This window comes from Rhamphochromis sp. 'chilingali' (genome assembly GCF_963969265.1).
Source record: "Rhamphochromis sp. 'chilingali' genome assembly, chromosome: 6".
Classification (NCBI taxonomy): Eukaryota; Metazoa; Chordata; class Actinopteri; order Cichliformes; family Cichlidae; genus Rhamphochromis; species Rhamphochromis sp. 'chilingali'.
This window is the reverse complement of record NC_137933.1, coordinates 41,944,078-41,968,205: the sequence shown is the minus strand read 5'-3', so window position 1 is coordinate 41,968,205 and position 24,128 is coordinate 41,944,078. Positions and strand designations below refer to the sequence as shown.

Sequence of the window (24,128 nt, the reverse complement as noted above, 5' to 3'; positions counted from 1 at the left end):
CTTCCGGCCCATGTCGGAGGGTCACGTGGTCACACGGCGCAGGTGATCGAGGACAGAAAGGTTCAGGTGAGAGCGGAGCTGCAGGTCAGCGGCTGTGTGAGCGCTTCCTGCCGCCTCTTCTTCCCCCGCTGCCTTCACTGAGCCCGTGAGCGCTGCTGCCCCCTGCTGGATCCTCACAGACTCACACCGACGGCAGAGGGTGGGCGCAGGCAGGGAAAAAGCCTCTGAGTTCACAAAATGATCCAAAAACAAAGACACATTTATACCATTTGTCCTGCGACGCTTCATTTTTAGAGGATAAACTGGAAAAGATTCACATATGTGAGCTCCTGGATCAGTAGCAGAAATCAGCTGGAGTTGAACCTGTGACGAAACATTTGCCCCGTCCTGATTTCTTAGTTTGAGCTTTATAGACTTGGTGTAGCTGATGGAGCCACGAGGAAGCACTCTGCTTAAGCAGGATGATCCCAAACACACCAGCAAGCAAGTCCAGTGTGAATGTGTCACGAGTGTCCGAGTGAAATTCCTCCATCCATGTGAAAGACTCACTGAAGGCTGCCAAGGCTGGAGGGTTGTTAGTTAGCTTCACTTTTTATACACTGCAGGTTTGGAAAGCTTTCTTTCTTTTAATAAAAGAAACCATCGTGAAGAGCTGCATCTTGTCATCACTGGCATCATTTTGTCTAATTTGAACATTTGATGACCTGAAACACATAAATGTGACATATGCAAAAAACCAAAACCCACAGATATCTGGGAGGAGGCAGATCCTCTGTGCTGTGAGCTCAACCTTTCATTTCATTCTTCCCTCGCACCACCATCACTGGGTTTCTACCTACAACTGTCAGATCTTTCATCGTTAAATCATCTGATACACAAAAAACTTAATATTGAATATTTTACAAGCAGCTTCAAAATGTAATAAAATAATAAAATAAGAGGTAAAACAAAATTTAAGGACTGACATCACAGCAGGGAGCCGCATCCTTCAGTAACAATGAACTTTATTTTCTCTAAAACATGCACTTTGTGTGGACAGTGTGAGCGGGTGGAAACGGCATTTATTGTCATCGGTTACAAAGCTGAGGGGCGGTCACGGCCAGAGATGACACTACAATCACAGACACACTACGACTGCTGCAGGGAAGCCGTCGCTTCCCGTCTCGCTTCCCAGCCTCGTCCATCACTCAGCGCTTCCACTGAGCACTTAGGTGTGTGAGGCCAGAAGGGGGTTTCATAAAGACTCGAGTCTCAGCAGGAAACCAAACAAACAGGCTGGAATCAGCCCAATACGCCGGATTTGGCACGATAATGTGACACGACATTCCTGTGCTACCATGAGACGCGGCCCTCAAAGCAGAGATCTTTTCAGGGTCAAAGTTTTCGTTTATTCTTCGACAAACATGAAGCTTTAAGTCTGGCCTGTCCTGCTCCTTCTTTATGAAACACCCCTCTGCACGATTCCTCCTGCTACAAAGATGAACTGCAGCGCGGCACAGGCGTGAACGTGTATGAGCGAACGGACGGATGCACGCTTTCTTCTGGTTCATGAAGATCCACGCTGACAAGGTGGAGCAGCTTCTTCTACATCACAAGGTCCAACAGAGAGTGTGTGTGTATTTTATATGAACACATGTTCCAGTAATCACACACACACACACACGCACGCACGCACGCACGCACGCACACACACACACACTCAAATGCACATGAAATAAATAGCAGATATGTACACAGCTTCCATCATGTGGGGGACAGATGGAATTCGTAGCCCTGTCATGTTTCAGTGATGGAAGAACAGCTAATGATGGTGACAGAGGAGGAATCCAGCTTCGTCACAGTCCGGGTACGACGCGGAAAACGAGTCTGAAAAAAGACGAGGGCGGAGTCAAAAGGCAGCGGCTGAAAGCTGATCGGAGCCCACGGTGGAAAAACCTCGACGTGCATCTGCTGTCCTGGTATTTCCCCACCTCCACCTCACCTGTACAGCTCAGTGTGAGAGAAGGCAAAGGCAGCACCTGCCATTCTCCTCTGACGCCATCGATAACGATCAATAACCAATCCAGAACCAGCGTCGCCCGTTCAGGCATCGCTCTGAGCTCCTCCACATAAGTTTGAAGAACTTTAGTTTCCAAATGGAGCGCCCTGTGGTGCGTCTGAGCCGTGCTCCCGGCTGGTCGTTGCTCATATTACTGATGACAGAAACGATGGCTGTGCTATCCAACAGAACGTCCTGACCACCTGGACTATTCGGACTCAATGGAAGCAGAAAAACGGGCCGTGTGTGATTAACTGTGCTGCTATCTGTCTGCTGATGCCAGCACTGCTGCAGCTTCAGGGTTTCTCTATTGTCATATCGCAGACTACCTCAGGGACCCAGTGAAGCCTCTGGTGTGACCTCAGGGCAGAAGTGAAACCTAACCTGTGTTATTTCCACTTCTACTCGTGTCAGTGTTTGAACACATTTTGCTATTTTACACCCACAAATCCATTTTCCACAGCTTATCTGGAGGCAGCAGTCCATCAGGCTGAAACTGGTGCAGCTCTTCTGGGGAAGCACGAGGCCAGCTCAGAGACACAAACTGTGTCCTGAGTCTGGCCTCCTCCCAAACACCTCACACTGCCTCCTTCCAGTGTGAAGGACGCTACACTCTGACCTCCTCCTGAAAGACTGAGCTCCTCCTTCAGAGGAGCCTCACAGTATCTACAACACGGCTCAGGGTCAAAGGTGAGGGTAAGACCGACGGCATCCACACACTTCAGATCCGTATTGTGATCTGCCGTGAACAACAGCCCAAGCGCTCTTAAAGAACTGGGCGGAGCTACACCTCCCTGACCCGTACGGAGGGACTCCACCTGTTTCCTGCTCAGAACCGTGGCCTCAGATTTGGAGGTACCAGTTCTTCACACATGGTTACGGACCAGAAGAAACACAAATGTGAGGCTCAAACTGACGAACTCTACCCGTGCAGAGAGGCTGAGAGTTTCCATCTGTCAGAGGGAAAAGTGACAAGTGAACAATGAAATGTAAGGACAGTGAACATCAGTTACTGACAGGCAAATGTCCCTAAAACCCGTGGATGATGAGAACAGGGGTGTGTAAAAAGACCAAGGTGCAATAAGACACATCCCGGAGAGCTCAGGAATCACTCGATAAGAAACGCCGCAGCCAGGGCTCGGTGAGCAGATCCTGGAGCTGCGGAGTCACGTCTACCAGTGAAATCAAAGGCATTTATCCACATGTGATAAATGTGTTCTTCACACGCGTGTCTTCACAGTCCTCGTGGTGCTGTTAAGGCACCGAGCAGCAGGATCATACATCGCTTCAATCCTCCCACATCCATAAAAACGGGAAATTTGACCAAATGTTGGCGTTTCATAGTTTTGTCACTATAAAAAAACAACCTAAGCTGTGCAGGGAGCCACAGTAATGCAACCACGTGGGCCTGAATATGCTTTAAAGCAGCCTAAGGTTTCTATATGATGACATTCGTGGCGTTGACTTCTTTTACTTTAAGCCTAAAGATGATCTGCTTGTTAAGAGATGACCTCAGAGAACTTCTTCCAGGTCCTGTGCAGCTGTTGATCAGCTCTATTTACGCACAGCACACGTTTAAAAACTCAGCGTCTGACTTCAGAGTGAGCTCAGGATCATCGAGAGATCCAAACCAGCCCGAGACGTCTGAGTGACCGAGCTCGGTCGGCGCTGCCGAGAGCCCGACGCGTAAACTCGCTGTGCAGACTGTAAAGAAAGATGGACAGAGCTAAAAAGTGGCATCAGCGCTGACGTTTAGCTCTCAGCTGCTGGTCCACGTTTCACCGCGGTGACATCATATCCCATCAGGGTCACATCTGGGCAGCTACATCCATCCTTTATATACAGTCTATGACATGAACTGTGCTTTTGTAGTCTTTTTTAAATCCTTCAGCCAGAGAGCGAGCTTTCTTCCTGCTCACCTCATAAATCCTCCTTTTGATTAAACTTTATCGTCACAGCTGAGCGAACAGCTGCACAGATGTTTTATTGGACTGTTTTCCACCCTCAGCTGTTCCTCAGTTTCCCTGATTTTAGGACTGAAGAGGATTCGGACCTGGAAACGGTTAAAGGCGTCAGACCTAACAAGCAAATCGAACAATTACAAATTAATTTTCTGAGGTGTAAATAAATTCTGTCAGTTAATAACTGAATTCTTGCTTATTCTAGTAGCCACGCTGGCGTGTGACTGTGGGCGGGTCAAATAAAGATCAAAACACATCTTCACACAGGTGACGGCAGACTGATGTTTGGTGTGAGGAGGAGGAAGCAGCTGAGCGAGCAGCAGGACGCGAACAGGCCTGCGTCGGTCCACGTGTGCGTGTCAGGCTGCCGCTCATTTCCTCTTTATTGTTGTGATTTCAAAAGGAAGCTGCGGTAGAAATTCAGTATAAAAACGTCCGTACAATCTTCACTCTGTCTCTGGTTTGAAGCTGAGAGCTTTCAGTCCTCACGCCACACAGCAGGATGCAGCCGCAGGAAGTGCGCTCTCGGGACGGCGTGCTGTTAGCGTCCCTCCATCCTGTGAGGTGTGATGTTGGGCTGTCAGATATAAGGAGGGAGTGTCCAGTGTGTGTGTCTGCATGCATGTGGGTCCTGTGTGTGTCTTCAAAGTCCACACGCACCTGTGTGAGTGTGTGTGTCACTGTCCGGGGAAGGTGGGGTAGTGTGTCGGGGAGTGTGTGTGTATGTGTGGCTGAGACTGCGTGTGTGTGTTTGCCAGGGGCAGCGTCGCGTGGCGGTCGGGAGGCAGGCGGGTGGACAGCAGCTCGTCTTCCGCGGCGTCACCTGCAGACGGAGCAGAAACACACCTGTTACCTGAGGTAGGCGGAGCCTTGATGCTACTTGACTCTGATATCGATTGATGGGTTTAGATTTTATTATTGTCATTTGTATCAGGAAATATTTAACCATATGTGCTCAGAGGTGTATAATCGATAGTGTAGTGATAGGATGTGTGATGTTCAGCAGTCTGCAAAGCGTGCAGCGTGTTCTGGCATCCACACCCGGAGCGCGGGAGAGCTCGTAGCTTCTCTTATTGTTCTGTGGTAGGATAAACGTGTCTGTTTGCTGTGCAGCAAATTGTCCTTAACGTTCCAGCGAATAAGTTCATGCTATAAACCTATCATCGATCTCCTCAACACGTGTGTGTAAAGCGTCGGCGTCGCGACACGACAAAAACACAATCCACCAAAAACTCTGAAACCAAAGCTGAATTTGTCTGTCGGGTCTCTGCGCAGCTCCTCTAACATCGGACTCTTTACATCTGCACGTTTCTGATGTTTACTCTCCAAACAATGTTTTCAGGTCACAGCGCACCGAGAAGCAAATACTCGATTACTCAGGAGTTTCTCTTGTTTTGGGACATCGTGGAGTGACGAATGAAACGTAGAGAAAAGCAGCAGGTGAGGAACAGCTTCACCAAAACATGATGTTTGAATATATTAAGAGTTTATGAATAATGTTTATTTGAAGTTGCAAAGACAGAAATATCTGCCTGGATACTTTATGTTGCATGTGTGACTCTACAGATGTTCTTATGAAGCATAAACTGGTAACGTCTCTGTATTTGGACACGACTCGTCACTCATGTGTTTCTGTCTTTGTCTTTTTTGACGATCTGTCAATAAAATAAATAAAGACAATTTTATTTATATGGCACCTTTCTAGACAGAGTCACAAAGGGCTGCACATAAGATAGAGAGTCATAAAAAGGTCACACAGACAATATAAAACAAGCAAGAATGAACCAAAAGCAGTTTTAAAAAGGTGAGTTTTGAGTTGTTTTTTAAAAACAACACTGAGTCCATCTGTACTGAACGACCCTCTGCCTCCTTTGTCCTTCACTCCAGCAGGGGTGAAGGACAAAGGAGGTGAGAAAGGAGGTGAGAAAGGAGGTGAAGAGAATGAAAAAAGTAAAGTAAACACGGAGATGGAGCATGGAGGTCATCAGAGCGGGACTTCCTACGAGTGCAGAGCTTTAAGGAGGCGACCATGAAGACAACAATCAGGTTTGGTTCTTGAGTTTATGGGAGGAGCTTTTGAACTTCTGACATCATCAAGAGTTCAATCCTGTATAAATCTCGTGTAAATGTTATGTAAGGGTTGGCGTGCGGCGTACCGCTGCCGGGATCCATGCCGGTCTGGTTTCCAGTGATGTGGTGCCAGTAGGCGGATCGGGGCAGGATGGCGGTGGGGGTGCAGGGGTACGAGCCAGACTCTGAGCCCTTCGACAGCAGCTGGGATAAAAAACACAACATCAGGAATTGAGACAATAAGCGCAGGAAGTAGCACGGCTCACACGCAGTCAAAGAATCAAGTTCATTTTATTGTGAAAGCGTCCCAGCAGGAAGACGCCACGGGTACGACCAGCCCGTTTTTAACCACATGATGTAATCCCATGTTCTCTTCTGCTGGCTCTGAGCCTCTGAGCAAGGCAGGTCTGCATTTATCTCTGTGAGATTTTTATTTACTGCTTTTCTGTTTATTTACCAAATAAACTGAATAAAATGTGAATGTGAAGCACAAAAGTGAAATTTCATAGGACTTCATAGCCTTGATTTATTATAATTGTTTGTTACAGCGTTACAGGAAGTTTATTTTGACCTTTTCTAAACTTTGTTGAGACGAACACATTTTTTATGCATTTATTAACACTTAATGGTGCTTTGTTTAAATTAAGATGCTCTTTGAAACGGGGAAGTCGCCCCCTTCTGGATGTTTTCTGACCTGCTACTTCCATCATTTATATACAGTCTGTGGCTGTGCGCTGCTGTAATCGCACAGGGTTTGAATAAAGGTTGAATTTGAACCCGAGTCTGCTGAAATCATCAGAAAGGAAAGGTCACGCCTCACCCTGCTGTTCTTCTCCATCTCCAGCAGGACCTTCTTGTGCTGCTCAGCGATGGCTAGCGTGGACGAGTGGACCCTCTGGTAGATCTGCTCCCCCTCTCTGGTCTGGAAGGTGTAGAGTCCCTCGCCGCTGTCACACATCCTGCACATGACAGCAGCTCAGCGTGAAAACGGCGGTGTTATCTCGCGGTCGTCTGAATCCTACCTACTGCTCAGTTTTCTCTCTGAGTCACTCCAGAGAAGATAAAGGTTGAGATGAGGGAAGTAAAGCACTGCTCATCCTCCAGAACTACGTCACCAAATTAGGGATTTACCCGTTTGTTGTTAACAAGACGACAAATGTGAAAGTGATCTGCAGTTTCATCTCTGGCCTGGTTCTTCCTGCCGTCTTTGTGTAGTTAAAGGTTTTTTTTGCTGCTGGAGGAGCAGAGTGTCGGACGCACTTGTTGTTCAGCCTGTAATCACGTTTGGTCAAATTAGAAAAATAAAGTGTGTGAGGCAAAGCAGCATCCTGAGCAGCTCCTCCAACGTCCACTCCAGGCTCAGTCAGCCCCTTTATACTCGCACTCACTGACTGATGGCGCTTTTCTGATAATCGATCGATGTGCATCTTCTCCAATCAGATTTGAGTTTAAGCGCACACACACACACACACACACACACACACACACACACACACACACACACACACACACACACACACACACACACACACACAGCATTATCTGCATGCTGACCCAATCATAGCTGGTCAGGTTCTATCAAAGAAGAGCAGATAAGGAGGTCTGTCCCAGCATCGATTCATCGACTAATCTATTCAATCTCCTCACGAGGCTCAGCCCAATGCAGCGCCCTGCGTGTGTGTGTGTGTGTGTGTGTGTGTGTGTGTGTGAGTGTGTGTGTGTGTGTGTGTGTGTGAGTGTCTGTGTGTGTGAGTGTGTGTGTGTGTGTGTGTGTGTGTGTGTGTGTGTGTGTGTGTGTGTGTGTGTGTGTGTGTGTGTGAGTGTGTGTGTGTGTGTGTGTGTGGTATCCTTGGACTGACAGTATGTGAGTTCAGATAAGCACTTCATCTCAAAGTCACCTTGCTAACAAAGGATGGCGCTCTCTAACCTGTGATGGATGTCACCTGTGTTTATCTGAGGACAGACCACCCCCCCTCCCCGACCACCACGAAGTCTCACCGTCCAGCCTCGAAGGTGAAGCGGGTGGCGTCGCGTCCGTAGCGCCGCAGCGAGCAGAGCGGCCAGGTGACCAGCTTGGTGCGAGGGTTGTGGATGTCCCACAGGTAGATGTTCTCGTGGGTGATCTGCATCATGCACTCGCCGTAGATGTCCAGGTTGGGGCAGGGGAGGAGGAAGACGTTGAAGCGCTCTGAGGAGACAGAGGACGGTCAGACTCCGCCCAAATGTTAAGTAAAATCTGTGTTCATGCTCAGGTCCTCACAGTAAACACCGATTAACAGTGAACTGCTTTTTTTGCAGCTGGAGGATGAATAAAGTTAAAGTTAATCATTGTTTCATAACAGACGCAGCCTCTAAAGTTTTCATAACTGTGTGCAAAGAGCACTGCAAGGTTTATGAAATCTGACATAAAAATAAGCAACAATAAACAATAATAGGTTCACAATTGGAGGAGCTTTCAGTGTCACTTCCTGGTGTTAGTTTGAAATGTTTCACAGTGAACTGAAAACGTCTTTGTGCTGGGCTGGACTTTCATGTAATACCACGTCGTGCCACACGATGGTGCAGCGAGTCAACCGTGATTTAACGAGTCATTAAGAGCAGATTTACATCAGCAGCCTCGATCAAAGGAAAAGAACCCAAAAGAAACATCACGGGTAAAAATACCATACATTCAAAAACTGATCAACACGCCCCCACCTCCTCCTGTCCCAGCATCCTCCTGTCACACCAACCCTCTGCACGTCCTCCTTCACTACATCCATGAACCTCCTCTGAGCTCTTCCTCTTCTGCTCCTGCCTGGCAGCTCCATCTTTATCCTCCACCCTCCCTCCTCTGCACACGCTCAGACCCTCTCAGCCTCTGACTCTCAGCTGTCCCTCTGATGGACTCATTTCTGATCCTGTCTCACTGCCATGAACATCTGCACATCTTCAGCTCGGACTGATAAAATGGTCATAGTTACAGTGTGTGTGTGTGTGTGTGCTGTACCTGTGTGTTCACACTGCACTCCAGCAGCCAGCAGGTCTGGCTCGCCCATGCTGATGTCATTAAGTCGCATCCCCAAACACTCGATCGACAGCGTCTTGAACCAATCCTCAGCCTCCAGCTCTGAGAGAGAGAGAGAGAGCTGTCGGGGACTACAAACACGTACTGGCTTCACCTCACCGAGGATTTAAAATCCTGCTCCTCACAAACAAACTCAACTCAAAAAGTTGGAACTCTCAAAATCACATAAATCTATATTTATTTATTTTATCCACAGTAGAACGCAGACTTTAAATGTTTAAACGTATGAGCTCCTCTTGAATTGGCACGCATCAAGTCTGAACATTTTTGGGAACTCGTAATGACCTTGTGGTACCATATCACCCTATTAGAGCACTTCGCTCTCGCTCTGCAGGCCTACTTGTTGTTCCTAGAGTATTTAAAAGTAGAATGGGAGGCAGAGCCTTCAGTTTTCAGGCCCCTCTTCTGTGGAACCAGCTTCCAGTTTGGATTCAGGAGACAGACACTATCTCTACTTTCAAGATTCAAACTTTCCTTTTTGCTGAAGCATATAGTTAGGGCTGGACCAGGTGACCCTGAATCCTCCCTTAGTTATGCTGCAATAGACGTAGGCTGCCGGGGGTTTCCCATGATGCACTGGGCACTGCTCTTCCTCATACATTACACATCATTATATATCACCATTAGCTCTTCCATTGTGCCTTCTCTATCCCCCCCCAAACAGGTCGAGGCAGACATGTTACCTGATTCACAGGTGAAGGTGCGTGAGGTGTCGTCTGTGAACACAATGGCCACCGCCTGTCGCTTGGTGTCACGTGGCAGTCGTGTGATGTTCTTCACATTGCTGATCTCTGTCACCTAAACAGCAAGTTGGAGATAAAGTGGAAAACAGGGCTGATTAAACACCACGCAGAGACACTGTGACCTCTAACGTCGACCGGGAGCCGAGGCGCCACCTGCTGGCAGGGCCTGTCAGGCTACATATCACTGGCTAATTAGGTGATCAGTCTAATTTAATCCAGGTCAGGTTTTCTACTTTGTGTTTATAAATCAGTCAGTCTGGGAAACTGCTAAAACTTTGAATGTGTCCCCAAGTGCAGTCACAAAAACCATCAAGTGCTACGATGAAACTGTCTGACATGAGGACGCCCCAGGATAGGAAGAGCCAGAGTCCCTCTGCTGCTGAGGATGCATTCATCCGAGTCGCCAGCCTCAGAAATCACACATTAACAGCAGCTCAGATCAGAGCCCAGATGGATGCCACACAGAGCTCCAGCAGCAGACACATCTCTACATGTTCAGAGGAGACTGTGTGAATCAGGCCTTTATGGTCAAACAGCTGCTGAGAAACCACGACTGAGGAAAAGCAACAAGAAGAGATTTGTTTGATCTGAGAAACACAAGGATGGACATTAGACCATCTGTGCTTTGGTCTGATGGGTCCACATCTGAGATCTTTGGTTCCACTCGCTGTGTCTTTGTGTGATGCAGAAAAGGTGAACGATGGTCTCTACATGCATGGTTCCCACTGTGAAGCATGGAGGAGGAGGTGTGATGGTGTGGGGGGGCTTTGCTGGTGACACTGTTGGGGATTTATTCAAAACTGAAGGCACACTGACCCAGCATGGCTACCACAGCATCCTGCAGCGACACGCCAGGACAGCACAATGACCCCAAACACACCTCCAGCCTGTGTGAGAGCTGTTTGACCAAGAAGGAGAGCGATGGAGGCCTGGCCTCCACAGTCACCTGACCTGAACCCAGTGGAGATGGTTTGGGATGAGATGGAGTGCAGAGTGAAGGCAAAGGACCAACAAGTGCTCAGCATCTCTGAACTCCTTCAAGACTGTTGGAAACCATTTCAGGAGACGACCTCATGAAGCTCATGGAGAGAAGGCCAAGAGTGAGCGAAGCAGGAATCAAAGCAGAGGGCGGATATTACGAAGAATCTAAAATAGAAAACGTGTTTTGAGTTATTTCACACTGTTTTGTTTACTACATGATTCCACGTGTGTTCATTCATAGTGTTGATGCCTTCAGTCAGAATCTACAATGTAAACAGTCATGAAAATAAAGAAAAACCATTAAACGAGAAGGTGTGTCCACACCTTAGAGTGGGAGTGTACATCAAAGCTGAGCCAAATATTCCTCAAAGTGTCTGATTCTTTGCAGCTGGAGTCGTCCCGTCCACCTCAACATCTCAGCTGTGATTGGATTACAGTCGATTCTTTAGAGCTTTGTGAGAAAGAACAAAGAGCAAGTTCACAAGCTGAAGGATGCTCAGTGAAGGAGTGTGAAGGCAGCCAGGACGGTCATCTGAAGGAGAAGTAATGCTGCTGATCATGATGAAGAACGAAAGCTTGCTGAGTTTTAAAGAGAAGAAGAAGAAACGGCCGCCTCACGCTGAGCTCTGTACAGGCTTTCATCTCTGTCAGTAAGTGTGTCAGCTCTAAAGAGCACACACACACACACACACACACACACACACACACACACACACACACACACACACACACACACACACACACACACACACACACACACACACACACACACTTACTTTAGGACATGCTCTGATGTAAGCAGCCTTCTCGTCGGGGTATTTCTCCAGACGACGAGGTCCTTTGCTGGAAGATTTCTTGAACACCAGCCAGCAACGCCGATAGATCTGAAGCACACACACACACACACACACACACACACACACACACACACACACACACACACACACACAATGACATTCATTTTATATCATCATAACCTCATATCAACATAATGTACATTCTTGCCCCTGGTGGAGCATAAAGTCAGTGCAGGACGTGGATACAGAGCGAAGCTTCGTCTCGTGTTCTCTCTGCAAATCTCTGTCCTCAGGGGCGGATCTACTGGGGTGGCATGTTCTCTTGCCACCCTAGTTTTGCATATGACAATATGCATATAAGTATTAACACTTTGAGCTTAGTTATAATTACCATTGAAGTTAATTAAAATAATTACATTCTAAAACTCGACATAGTGCATTACCTACCTCCCCCCCCCCGCACCCGCATTAAAAAATGGTTCAGCCCATTGTGTTGAAACAGCTTTAGTTCTTGTTGTCAGTAGCAACTGACACCATGTTCAACACAGCTGGTTGGTTGCTACACTCTGGAATGATGGTGAGTGTCGTTAATAAATCGTGAAAATTAGGTTTAAATTTCTGGTGAAAACTTTGTGCAGGAACTACAGTAACAGTAACAAAGTCTAACTAACTGATCCACCTCATGTTGTGTAGCTTTCACACTTGGGCCTATTTATTTTACAGGCTCTACAATACATAAAATCAAAATTCACATGTTGTAATGTAACTGTAATTATTTGGGCTAAAGCCAGGAGCTGGTCTTTAATGAACAAGTGTGGAGCTCCTCACATATGTGACCTCTAAAAGGAAACCTGAGTGAGATTAGCTCTGATATAAACTCTCAGCATCACCCAGACATGGATCCATAACAATGATTTGGTCATCTTGTGTAATCAAGTTCAGCAGATGCTGTTTTCCAAAGCAGGTAGTAATTCATTCTTTTCTGAGGAGAGACGATTGCTGATGGACTGAACTTCAACCCAAGCAGCAACATCCAGGGAAAGAATGAAGATGAGCTGCAGTTCCTCTAACGTCCAGCAGAGGCAGCAGTGAGTCAGTCCCCATAGACTCCCATGTTAAAACTTTACGGCAGAAATAACCATGTTTGCAGCCTGATACACAAACTGTTTGCTATCTGTGGATCCTTTCTCTTCCATAACACCTGCATAGGGAGGATGTTTCTAAAACTCACCTGTTTAAATTGTATTAAGGATTAAAGGGGCGTGGCCTATTTGACCGACAGGTGGATGGTTTCTTAAAGCCAGATGTAACAAACTGATACAAAATAAAAGGCATATATGGAAATTAAAATGTAATTAGTTTTTCAAACAAATTTGTCAGATGCTTCAATAAACTCTCCAGTTTCAAGGTTCAGGCTTTAGAGGGTTAACCTCCAGCTGCGTGGAGAGCATTAAGCCCGACTTTGACCCCGAGTACACGCTGGCCTTTAGTCTTTGACTCTGGCGACACTTTCACAGCGAGGAGACGTTTTCTGATGCCTGAAGAAACCAGACACGATAGGCTGATCAGAGCGGCTCTCGCCTCAGAGGAGGACAGTTAAGCTCATGTTGTCCTCCAGTGAGCACTTCAGGGTCGGGCTGGGCTGTTTCTCAGCACAGAAACTGGGAGATTTTACAGTGTTACTGGTGGTTCTTCTCCCACCATGGGTATGCCAAACAGGCTAAAAAATAATAACTAAAACTAATAGTGATGGTAATAATTACAGCCCAAACAGATCCTTGGAGACCTGATGAGACAAACAAGGGGAAATATCGGGTGGATTAAGTCAGCTTATATCATTTAAATGCTTTGAAACTGTCAACAAAATAAGAACTGAAAGAATCAAACGAACAGAAAACCTGCTGAACTACTAAACGTGTAGTTTTTGATAAGTTTTCAACATTTCTCCACTTTAGTTTCTGTTTTTACTCAATGAACATCTGCAGCGCTTTCATGGCCACCATCTGTACGGATCCTCCCTCCCCATCATTCGTCAGCCTCCTCCTCTTCATCTCTCCCTTCACTGTCCTCTGAAGTAATCAGGTCTCAGCAGACAGAGCTGTGAGGAGTGCTAAGTGAAGCTAAAGAGAGGAGACGGAGGAGGGAGATGGGAGGAAGGGGAAGATAGGAGAGCTAATTGCTTCCTTCTTGTAGCCTCAAAGATGAAACGAGTGCGGAGCTGTTGGGAGTTGCTGTAATTCTCAGAGGGGCTCGCTCAGATGAAAGCACGAGGAGATGATGATGTTATGCAGCCGAGGTGTTAGCGTAACCTTGAAATGCTGCGTTGGCACACTTTGAATGGATCCACGGCTGCTCTGTTTTTCTCTCAAATCACACATTTGTCCTTCGCTTGAGCTGCAGCGGCTGCAGACCGAAACCACACGATGCAGAGGCCCGGTTTCAACAGCTCTGCCAGAAAATGGGTGTGCTGCATGACAGCCGGCTGCTTTAGCAGCAGATCAGAGTTGAAATGATCGTATCCGCTCAAGATAGTTTGTGAAGTCGCTTCCTAGGAGCAAAGTGACCGAACCGGATCCTGTGACGGACTCACAAGTCAGAGTCACGTGACCCACAAACGCGTTTAAGCCACTGCAGGGTTTTTGGTGACCATCTTCAGAGAGCTCGGCTATCACAGACTGCACAGACACACAGAGCTGCTAATAAGTGCTCAGTCACATCCAGGTCTGCAGTGTGCATTACATGAAGTGCACGCTTTTCAGACCAAAAACTACTGTAAGCATCTAAAGCGCATTTTAAGATGAAGCGTCAGGACTGCAGCTGTTTGACACACACACAGTAATAACTTCACTGTGGTGACTTCCAGTTATTAAAGCCTCATAAATGAAATATCGAGCAGAGGAATCAGGAGGAAATAATGGAGCAAAAATAATGTGTCTCAGGAAACGCCTGCATCTCTAACCAGCGTCCCCACAGGCACCATTACAGTTTGATCAGATCTCAGCACACCTGCTTCATTAAGCTTCTGGCCTCTGCGTCCCAACACCTCCACGCTAACAGCTGCACTGGTTCTGTACTGGACCACGAGCTCTTTCTGGTGATGACTTTGGTCTGATAGAAAATAAGGTCAGCGCGAGCATCGACCGGTGCAGTGACTGTGGGGCATCGCCTGAAAACACATTTAGTCGGTTACTGTTTGGTTTCCTGGTGGTTGAAAAACGTGCTGCGCGTCACGGAGAAGATTAGAGCGTTCTCAGAGGACAGACTCGTCTACGGCAGAAATCTCCAACAGCGGAGAAGATGCGTGTACTGAGCCTCCAACCGATGAGCTAAATCCCAGAGGAACCAGGAAACGTGCACTTCAATTCAACTTAGTTTATATCACAACAACAGTCTCCTCACAGTGAAACTTTCTGGCTGAAGAACATCTTGCAGGGTGGCGTTGTTACTGACGTCCTCTCACGTCATCTGCGTGTTTTGAAAGTGGGCGTGGCAAACAAAGTGTCGATCTGACTGTGAACCCGGAGACAGCGACGACTCGAGCCTGACGAGTCGTTAACGTAGAACCAGAGAAGATGATAATCGTCCTCTCTGACTGTGATGCAGGTTTAAATCACCTGAGAGCTACGGCCATCTTTTATACCGCGGCGGTTTGTCAGTCAGGACGTCGTTAAAACGAACCTCAGTGTTGCTCGATACGAGGACGAATCAGTCACGATTGTTTTGGGCAATAGTTGTACTCCTGGTTTAAATCAGCAGCTGTTTGTTTCCTCAACTTTCCAAAAACTCCCAGCGCGTGCGTGTGCGTGTGTGCGCGCGCGTGTGTGTGTGTGTGTGCGTGCGCATGTGTGTGCATGTGCGCGTGTGTGTGTGCATGTGCGTGCATGTGCGTGCGTGCGTGTGCATGCGTGTGTGTGTGCATGTGTGCTGAGTCCGTTCATCTCTGTGCGCAGACGCTCATTTGTCGAGTTTACAGAGTTTTATGATGCGTACACGTCAACATGACGAATAACCTTGGCGCTGCCGTCAGGCCTGATGAAAGGTCCCGGCTGATTTATAAAACTTTTACAAACATTTTCACTTCTGAAGACAGAGCCGTGAACAGCGAGGGCAGAGTAACCACATCTGTGCGATCCGTCACCGTAACGACGGCAGCAGACGCAGCAGGCCGCGCCTCCACTCTCCTCTATCATTAGAATCTGTTTCACTCTGACTCGCAGCGAACACTAAAATCACAGCAATGATCTGCTGATCCAATAAAAGCAGAAACTCCACCCTCACCACTCAGCGGCCTTCTCAGGCACTTATTTTGAAGCATTGTCTTGATGAACTTTAATTTCAAAGATCGCTTCACTTAAACCTGATAAAAAAAAGCAAAAGCAAATAAAGTTGTACTTTACTAAGCTCTACTTCTTTAACCAGAGCTTCTTCTGTCTCTTTCTGATCGTTACAAACAGTCAGGACTTTGCTCCTGTTTCACCTGACTGACGGTTTCGGCTCAGGGTGAATCTGGCTGCCTGAGCTCAGCCACGGTCCGGTGTGGATGTGTCAGGAGTGTCGTGACAGTCGAGCCACGTCTGTGTCAAACAACACCTGCTGTAACTCGTGTCCACATAAAATGTGCCGGTGCCTTACCCGACGCATACGTGAGAGCCCGGCTTAGGCTGTCGGGATGTTCTGTGCCGATTCTCCGTGCAGCCTCTGGCTGCTCCTGTTCCAGCAGTTTTCCTCATGTATGACCTTTCGCCTGTTTCCTGGCTGCTGTCAGGAGGAGTCAGCTTCATCGGTATTTTGGTATTTTTGCCTGGTTTTCCGCCTGCTCCTTGTCTTTGCTGCCTGCTCCTGTTATGACCTCATGTGTACAGATGAAGTCTCTGATCTTAACTTTTTACCTGCTCTCTCTCCTAATCCACCAGCAGCTTCACATCCCGCTCCGACTGGTTTAATTCCTGCCAGGATCTTGCAATGAATCCTCAGCTTCTCAGCTTTCTTCTTTTGGAGATTAACTCCTCAGGCAGGATTAACAATGACAGCGACGGCGTGCTAATTGCTGCTGATGTCAGTCCTGAGTTTAGCGTGTTGAGGCAGAACTGTAATCCCCAAATAAGACACGATGACCACTGAGGAATGAGGAAAATCATTTAAAGCACCTCACACCTTACACCAGTCACAACACGGACGTTAAATGTAGGTGGAAAAGCTAATCCTCCTCTCTGAGTGAGGCAACGAGAGGCGGGTCAGGGTTTTCTCCTCATCATACCCGGGGATGAAGCTGGCTATCACCTCACTAAGCTAACGCCAGGTTTCCCACCTGTAGCTGTGAGCTGGAGTCTGAAAAGCTGGATGTAGAACAGCTGCTCTGTCCTAGGATCAGGTGCTAATCTCACAGGAGAAAAAACGGATCTTCCAGGACACTGATTGGTCAGCAGGCAGTGATTTCATAGCTGTTGATCTCCAACCTGCTCTGGCTGGGTTTGCAGCAGAGGTTCAAACCCTGCGGTCACCTGGATAAGATGAAGCCCTGCTTCACAGGAGTTGTTTTCTCGGTTTTTATGTCCTCGCCCTGCCTCGTGCTCCCTCCCCCTGAGGCGTGTAGTGTGCATGCCCCCCCGTCTGTATCACGCTGAGGTCTCTGTTCATGTGAGCTTGGTTTGTTTTCACACAGTGAAAAACCCAAATGAACCAAAATGTGCCGCTACAAACCAGGTGAGAATGTTCTGTCAGCTCATTGGCCAGGTGAGTCTGGGGCGGAGCAACAAAAGTAAATACAGGAAGAAGCTGCTGAGTTCTGGGCTACTGGAGAACACGGAGGATTCAGGCTAAATCACGGCTGGATCCCAGAACATGAAGCATGCGTGGCTTCGGGAAGGTTTTCAGCTTTCATTTACAGAGTAAACCTGGTCGTTACGTCGGACTGAGGTCAGATTACAGTCACGCCATCAACAGACCTGGGCGGAGACCACCGCCTCCACAGGCTCGTGGTGAGGTTGGTTTGGTGTGATTACTGCACACAGAGGAGGAAATTCAAGAAGCAGAGTTTGATTTAACGGGTGAAACACGGCAGGAGTGAAAACACCGTAACTGGATTAAAGTTGTGTTTTTCAGCACCTGGCTGTAACCCCCCCACCACTCACACACATGAATGACTCATCTGTACAAACTGAAATGACCTCTCGGGAATGCCGACATCGCCTCTAAAATTAAAGGAAAGCAGCTCGGCGGGAGGATACGTGGGTGGAGGTCAGAGGTCAGAGCGCAGCCGGGGCAGAGCGGGGAGGAGAGGTGGTGCCACGTCACGATAGCTCATTAATCTCAGCGGCTGCTTATGTAACGATGCCTTCAAGGTAAATCAAACTCGTTTCCAGATTCTCGGGACAGCAGGAGGAGACTCATGATGGTGATACTATCTGCTTATCTCAGACACGTGTGAGCTGAAGCTGAGCTCCACGTTTTATTTTTGCCTTTCTTGATCTTCTGCTTGAACTCTGCTGTTCCCTTTTTCTCTTTAAACTTTCAGCTGATCAGCATTCGACCTGCGTGCAGCGTAAAGCACAGGTGGCGAGCTGTTAGCTTGTCAGAGGACTGCATGCAGATGCATCTCTGTGTTGGCTGAGTTTCATTAATCCTTCTCTGCACAAGCAGACAGACAGCAGCGTGTTAGCATGAGTGCAGCTTTCGCCTCTGAGAGGAACAGCCAGCGCTTTGCTGCTTCCTCAAACTTCCAGGCTAGATGCAGATCACGAGGCTAAGTCACTCAGACAGAATTTGGGCAAACAGCCAGGTGGACCGTTTACCTGCAACCAAGGCCTGCTCAAACATGATTGGTCAGCAGAAGCCAGACATATGGAAACCCCTCCTCCTCATCAGCCTGAGACCAGAACTGAACACTGGACTGGTGCTGAGCAGGTGTCTGCAGGAAGCTGTTGAAATGAAAGCATGATAGTCTTTTATCCTGTCTTCCTTCTCAGATGGCCCCGCCCCTCCCTGAGCCTGGTTCTTCCTGTTAAAAGGGAGTTTTTCCTTCCCACTGTCGCCAAAGTGCTTGCTCACAGGGGGTCATATGATTGTTGGGTTTTTCTCTGTTGCATTATTGTAGAGTCTAGCTTACAGTATAAAGCACCTTGAGGCGACTGTTGTTGTGATTTGGCGATGTGTAAATAAAGTTGAATTGAATAGTCTTGTAGCTGTGTGATAACATGTGGGGCTGGGCCTCAAAGCCACTGCTCATGTTGTGTATGCTGACATAGTTTCAGCCGATGTGCAGGATGAGGAAACCCGTCCGTTCTGAGCATGTGCAGACAGCTGAAGTGATTCTGCTGCATCTGCTCTCCGGCTTGTCGCAGAGATGAAACTCATCTTTGGCCTTAAACGCGTCTGAGCGCTGCGTGCCGGATAAGCAGAGATCACAGCCGGCGTCTGGGGGGATATATATCCTGCAAATTAGCTCACCTATCACCTTCTCATGTGTCGTGTCTATAAGTTTAATCTGGCCTCGGGCAACCTCACATTTAATTCCATCTGTGGGAGAGTCTGAGGGCCTTCAGGGCGTTCATATCCATCACTCTCCTTCAATAAACCCACATGAATAATTCAGTTTGTTTTTTTAATCTGGTGATGAGTGCCCAACATCTTTCTTTTCTCCTGCTCGATCAGCTCCGATCCAAACGTGAGCTCTTTGTTCCTGAGCTGAACACACAGCCGCTCGACAAACCAGTGACCGATCTGCAGTTTGTGCTCCGTCAGTATCGGCCTCATTAATTACGACGCTTTCACCTTCATCTCATCCCCGGAGACTCCAGGAATAAAGTACCGGAGTACAACGTTCCCTCTAGAACTTCATTTTATTAACATAAAGAATATTAACATGATTTATTATTTCAGGAAACTTAATTAATTTGCTTTTTCTATCAAATAAAATTGAATAATTTAATACATTTAATAAAAAAGTTTTTTCTCTCACCAGTTCATAATTTAGTTTGTGATGACGTATTTACATTTATTGAAACTAAGGCTCTGAAGCGGTCCTGTGTCCACACAGACAGGAGGCGCACAGGGAGGCAACACAAAAGAAAGGAAAGATGTTACCGCAGAAATCCACCGACCGAGTCAAAGACCAGGACGGGGTTGTTTTGCAGGAGGAAGGTTTAAACATGAACCATTAATAAAGAAATCCACACAGAGTCCAAAAGCAACGGGACGGAGAACTCAGAGAAAGATTCATTTTCAGCTTCAGCAGTAACTTTTCACGTAAACGTTGTTTAGAATAAATCGTTTCCTGAAGTCTGGAGCCCGAGCACATCCTCAAACGCTGCGTCTCAGAACCACACGGGGGTCGTTCGGTCTGGACCGTCGCTGTTGGAGAGATGCGTTGGTAACTTTGTGCTCGCTGGCTGCAACGCAGCATCCGCACACACGGAGCCATTACTGGAACAGACGCCCATGAACCTGTGCAGGACTCAAACACACACTCGTCTCCTCTGAGGCACGTTCGGCCTTCCAATCTCAAAGTTTGGAAAGCATCCAAGGCGCCAGCGAGCGGACGCAGCTGAAGGATGGGAAATGTATTTTACAGCTCAGAGGAAGTGGAAAAAACTAGACGAGCATTTGTTTCGCTGCACCCAAAAGGCAGAACTCAGCACACAGACGGATGGGGAACATCTCACATATGTTTCGAGACGTGGAGCTTATTAGCAATCTGAATGCATCGACGTCATGATTAATCAGCGGGAGGCGGTTTGACAGGGCGTGTGTGGGATGCTCTATGCCTGGAGGCTGATCAATACCAATCTCATCAATACTGTAGTTCATTATCCAGTGAGGGCGGTGGAAATGCTAAGGCAGGAAACAAAGAAGAGACTCGCACACAGCTGAGGTCAGCGTGGCGGCGCTGCGTGGCGGCCCTTTTCCTTCTGGCTTTGTTGTTCCTCTTGAGATAAATGAAGCGTGACTTTGGCAGTCCATCTATCCGGCCTTGAGGAGGACCTCAGCTGTGCCATTCCTCTGTGCCCCGAAGATGCAAAGACTAACTCAGATAAACCGCCGTTCACCTCTGTTCCTATTCGTCTCTCTGCAACTCTGAGGTAGCTCGCAGAGACGCTCGCCCGCCAAAAGCTTCAAATGTGAGGCTTCTGACGTGCTAACAGGGGGAAACTCGGGGTTTCTCCATGCTGGCCTTCAGTATCTACACTGAGCTGACAATCACCTCCAGTCGGTCTCATGTCAGGTGAACCAGAGACTGGCGACATTATACCCTCTGCTTTTAAAATGACGTCTGATTGGATAGAAACGTCCTGCTCACCTGAGCTCTGAGTTTTTCATCTCAGCTGCAGGTTTCAAGTCTTATTGAATAAAACACGATATTCAATTATAAAATCATGGCCCGTTTAATCAGAAAGGACATAGGAGAGGGGGAGGGGTTTGGGGCGTGGCTACAGTGTGATTGACACGTTGCTGTTGTATGAGCGTGCAGGTTTCGGGTACGAGAAGAAGGCGGTGCTTAAACGAGGTGACCGAGCTTCTCTTTAAGCTGCGTCACTGAGTTTGTGCAGCTCAACATAAGGAAAGAGAACTGGGGTGAAGTGTATCAGGAGCAGGACGTTAATAGTCGTATAATGAATTCCTTAGAATATTTACATTACTGTACAAAACCAACTGTCCAATAAAGCAGTATAGTAGGAAACATAAATATATGGACTGTCCATGGATAACAAAAGGTCTGCAAAATGCATCTATAAAGAAAAATGCTCTATACAGAGAGTTCTTAAGAACGAGAACTGAAGATGCTGAAATCAGATACAAAAGATATAAAAATAGGTTAATTAATATACTTAGATTTAGTAAAGCAATAGATAAGCAATTAGATATAAATAGAAATAATAATAAAAGATTATAAAACGTGGGGCTGGACAAAAGAACTACAAGTATTTCATTTGTAACGACCATGAAGAATATGGATGCTGTGACAAACAGCCTCAATGAACTCTTTGTAACTATGGACCAAATTTAGCAAGAACAGTCATCCTGGGAGAGCACAGGACAAACCGGACACACTGATAGACAGAAATCCATATTCTATGTTTCTCACAGCCGTTGATGAAAATGAAGTTTTTGAAATGGTCAAAAAATGTAAAAATCAGAAATCTTTGGATTGTAATGATATTGATATGATAGTGGTTAAAAGAGTCATTGAGGCTATTATAAAACCATTTACATACATCTGTAATTTATCATTTCAAACTGGTCGATTTCCAGACAGAATGAAAATAGCAAAAGTTATACCTCTATACAAATCTGGGAACAAACACCATTTCACAAACTACAGGCCTGTCTCTTTACTACCTCAATTCTCAAAAGTTCTTGAAAAACTGTTTAAAAACCGACTGGAAAAATTTATAGATAAACATAAACTACTCACCGAGAGTCAGTACGGATTCAGATCAAGCAGATCAACATCATCGGCACTATTAGATTCAATAGATTACATCACAAATATGTGGCTGGGTTATTTTCAGAGACTTGACAAAGGCATTTGACTCTATAGATCCTGATATATTAATAAGAAACCTGGAACGTTATGGTGTCAGAGGGGTCGCTTTAGATTGGGTCCGGAGTTATTCAAGTGACAGGAAGCACTTTGTGAAATTAAATGGTGGTTGCTCCTTATGTGTGGACATTGCTTGTGGTGTACCCCAAGGGTCAGTTTTGGGTCCAAAATTCTTCAACTTGTACATTAACGACATCTGTAAAGTGTCCAAAGTATTAAAAATGGTTCTCTTTGCTGACCATACAAACATTTTTTGCTCTGGTGATGATCTGCAGAATTTATTGGAGGATATGAAATAAGTAAAGTGAAGTTCTGGCTTGATAAAAACAAATTATCATTAAATTTGAATAAATCTAAACTTATGTTATTTGGAAATAGTAGTTTAAATACAAATGCAAAGATTCAAATAAATGGTGTTGATATTGAAAGAGTCAGTGAAAATAAATTTCTGGGGGTAATAATAGATGAAAAACTTAACTGGAGAGCTCACGTAAGATATATTCATTCCAACGTATCACAAAGCATTGCAGTACTAAACAAGGCAAAACAGGTATTCGACAGAACATCACTTCATATTCTACTGTTCACTGGTTTCACCATACTTAAGCTATTGTGCAGAGGTCTGGGGCAACAACTATAAAACCACATTACATTCACATTTTACTGTTCAAAAAAAAGCAGTTCGAATCATCCACAGTGCAGGTTACAGGAACATACAAACTCACTATTTTTGCACTGAAATATTGAAAATTGACGATCGAGTGAAATTCCAAACAGCACAAATTCTATTCAAAGCAAAAAATAAAGAACTGCCAGGAAATATATGAAATGTATGTAACTTCAAAACAGGGAAGGTCCGTACTACAAGAAAAAGCTTTTGTGTTTCTGTGCATGGAGTGAAACTGTGGAACAGCCTGAATATGGAATTAAAGCAACGTCCAAACACAAAACTGTTCAAAAAGAGTTATAAAAATATGATCTTCTCGAACTATAAAGAAAAGGAAAATATTGAAATTAAGTGAATGTCTCTATTTAAAAAATAAAAAATCATGATGTGATATTATAGGATATAGTATATCAGAAATCTGTTCACTATTTTTATTACAAATTATATCAGTAAGGAAGCAACTAAATATTAACTGATAATTTATGGCAAAGGGGTGGGATTAAATAAGTGTTTACTTCTTCCCTTTCAACATGTAAATGAATCAGAACGGCAGCTATATTGAAATGCATTGATTTTTTGTATAGTATTTTTCCCCTCTCTCTTATTTTCTTTAATAAATGTACCTGTATATTGTTTACATGTTTGAAATAAATTACCAATCAATCAAAGTCACAAATCCGATTTATCCAGGAGGAGAAAATCGGACACAAAGCGCACCGAGTCCAGTCAGCTGGTTTGGGAACTCCTCGGTGTTCATGTTCAATAACAACCCACAAATCCACAAAGAAATGTGGCCTTAACATCATCTCTGATCCCTCTGCTGCTGCAAAGCCTCTTCATATCTGCCAGAGCGCTCCACGGGACGACGAAGGGCAAGACCGCGGGCAAGACTGAGCTGGAATAAGGAAGCAAATTTAAAAGGGCAAAAACACAGAGGGAGAGGGGTGGATGGCGCACGGGAACGCCGAGGAAGGATGCAGATAACGAGACAGAAAAGGAAGAGCTGTGCAGAATCAGCACTGAGGGCAGAAAGCAGCACAGGGAGAAAGCGAAGACGGAGAGCAATTAAACGGCAGGGCAGTCAGAGACGACCGGGCAAAAATACGACATGAGATAGTGTTCAAAGCAAACAGAAAGATTCCCAAAGAGAGCGAAACGGAGAAGGAATTCTGCTGTGGATAAGTAGGTCTGCCTTCCAGCTGGAACACGCCATTACATGAATTATTTCCAGATAAAACTACCATGCCCGGGCCAATCAAAACCA

At 46.3% G+C, this 24,128-nt stretch overlaps 2 protein-coding genes across 4 annotated transcripts in view; both read right to left on the bottom strand.

The window, feature by feature from the left end:
- Positions 1 to 147, bottom strand: part of nadsyn1 (NAD synthetase 1) — a 13,226-nt gene extending 13,079 nt beyond the window's left edge. For 2 of the 3 annotated variants that reach the window (XM_080885720.1, XM_080885722.1), the window contains exon 1: positions 1 to 147. This exon is cut by the window's left edge and continues 73 nt beyond it. In XM_080885720.1, the coding sequence (XP_080741846.1) occupies positions 1 to 12 (12 nt within the window). In that variant the 5' untranslated portion in view covers positions 13 to 147. The other variant, XM_080885723.1, reaches the window with a different exon arrangement.
- Positions 148 to 4,526: 4,379 nt separating this feature from the next.
- Positions 4,527 to 24,128, bottom strand: part of dok4 (docking protein 4) — a 52,502-nt gene continuing 32,900 nt past the window's right edge. The window contains exons 3-9 of the mRNA XM_080885501.1: positions 11,637 to 11,744; positions 9,820 to 9,934; positions 9,059 to 9,178; positions 8,068 to 8,257; positions 6,890 to 7,028; positions 6,156 to 6,273; positions 4,527 to 4,822 (exon numbers count right to left, since the gene is read on the bottom strand). Coding sequence (XP_080741627.1) covers positions 4,677 to 4,822; positions 6,156 to 6,273; positions 6,890 to 7,028; positions 8,068 to 8,257; positions 9,059 to 9,178; positions 9,820 to 9,934; positions 11,637 to 11,744 — 936 coding nt within the window. The 3' untranslated portion in view covers positions 4,527 to 4,676. The remainder of the gene's footprint in view (positions 4,823 to 6,155; positions 6,274 to 6,889; positions 7,029 to 8,067; positions 8,258 to 9,058; positions 9,179 to 9,819; positions 9,935 to 11,636; positions 11,745 to 24,128) is intronic.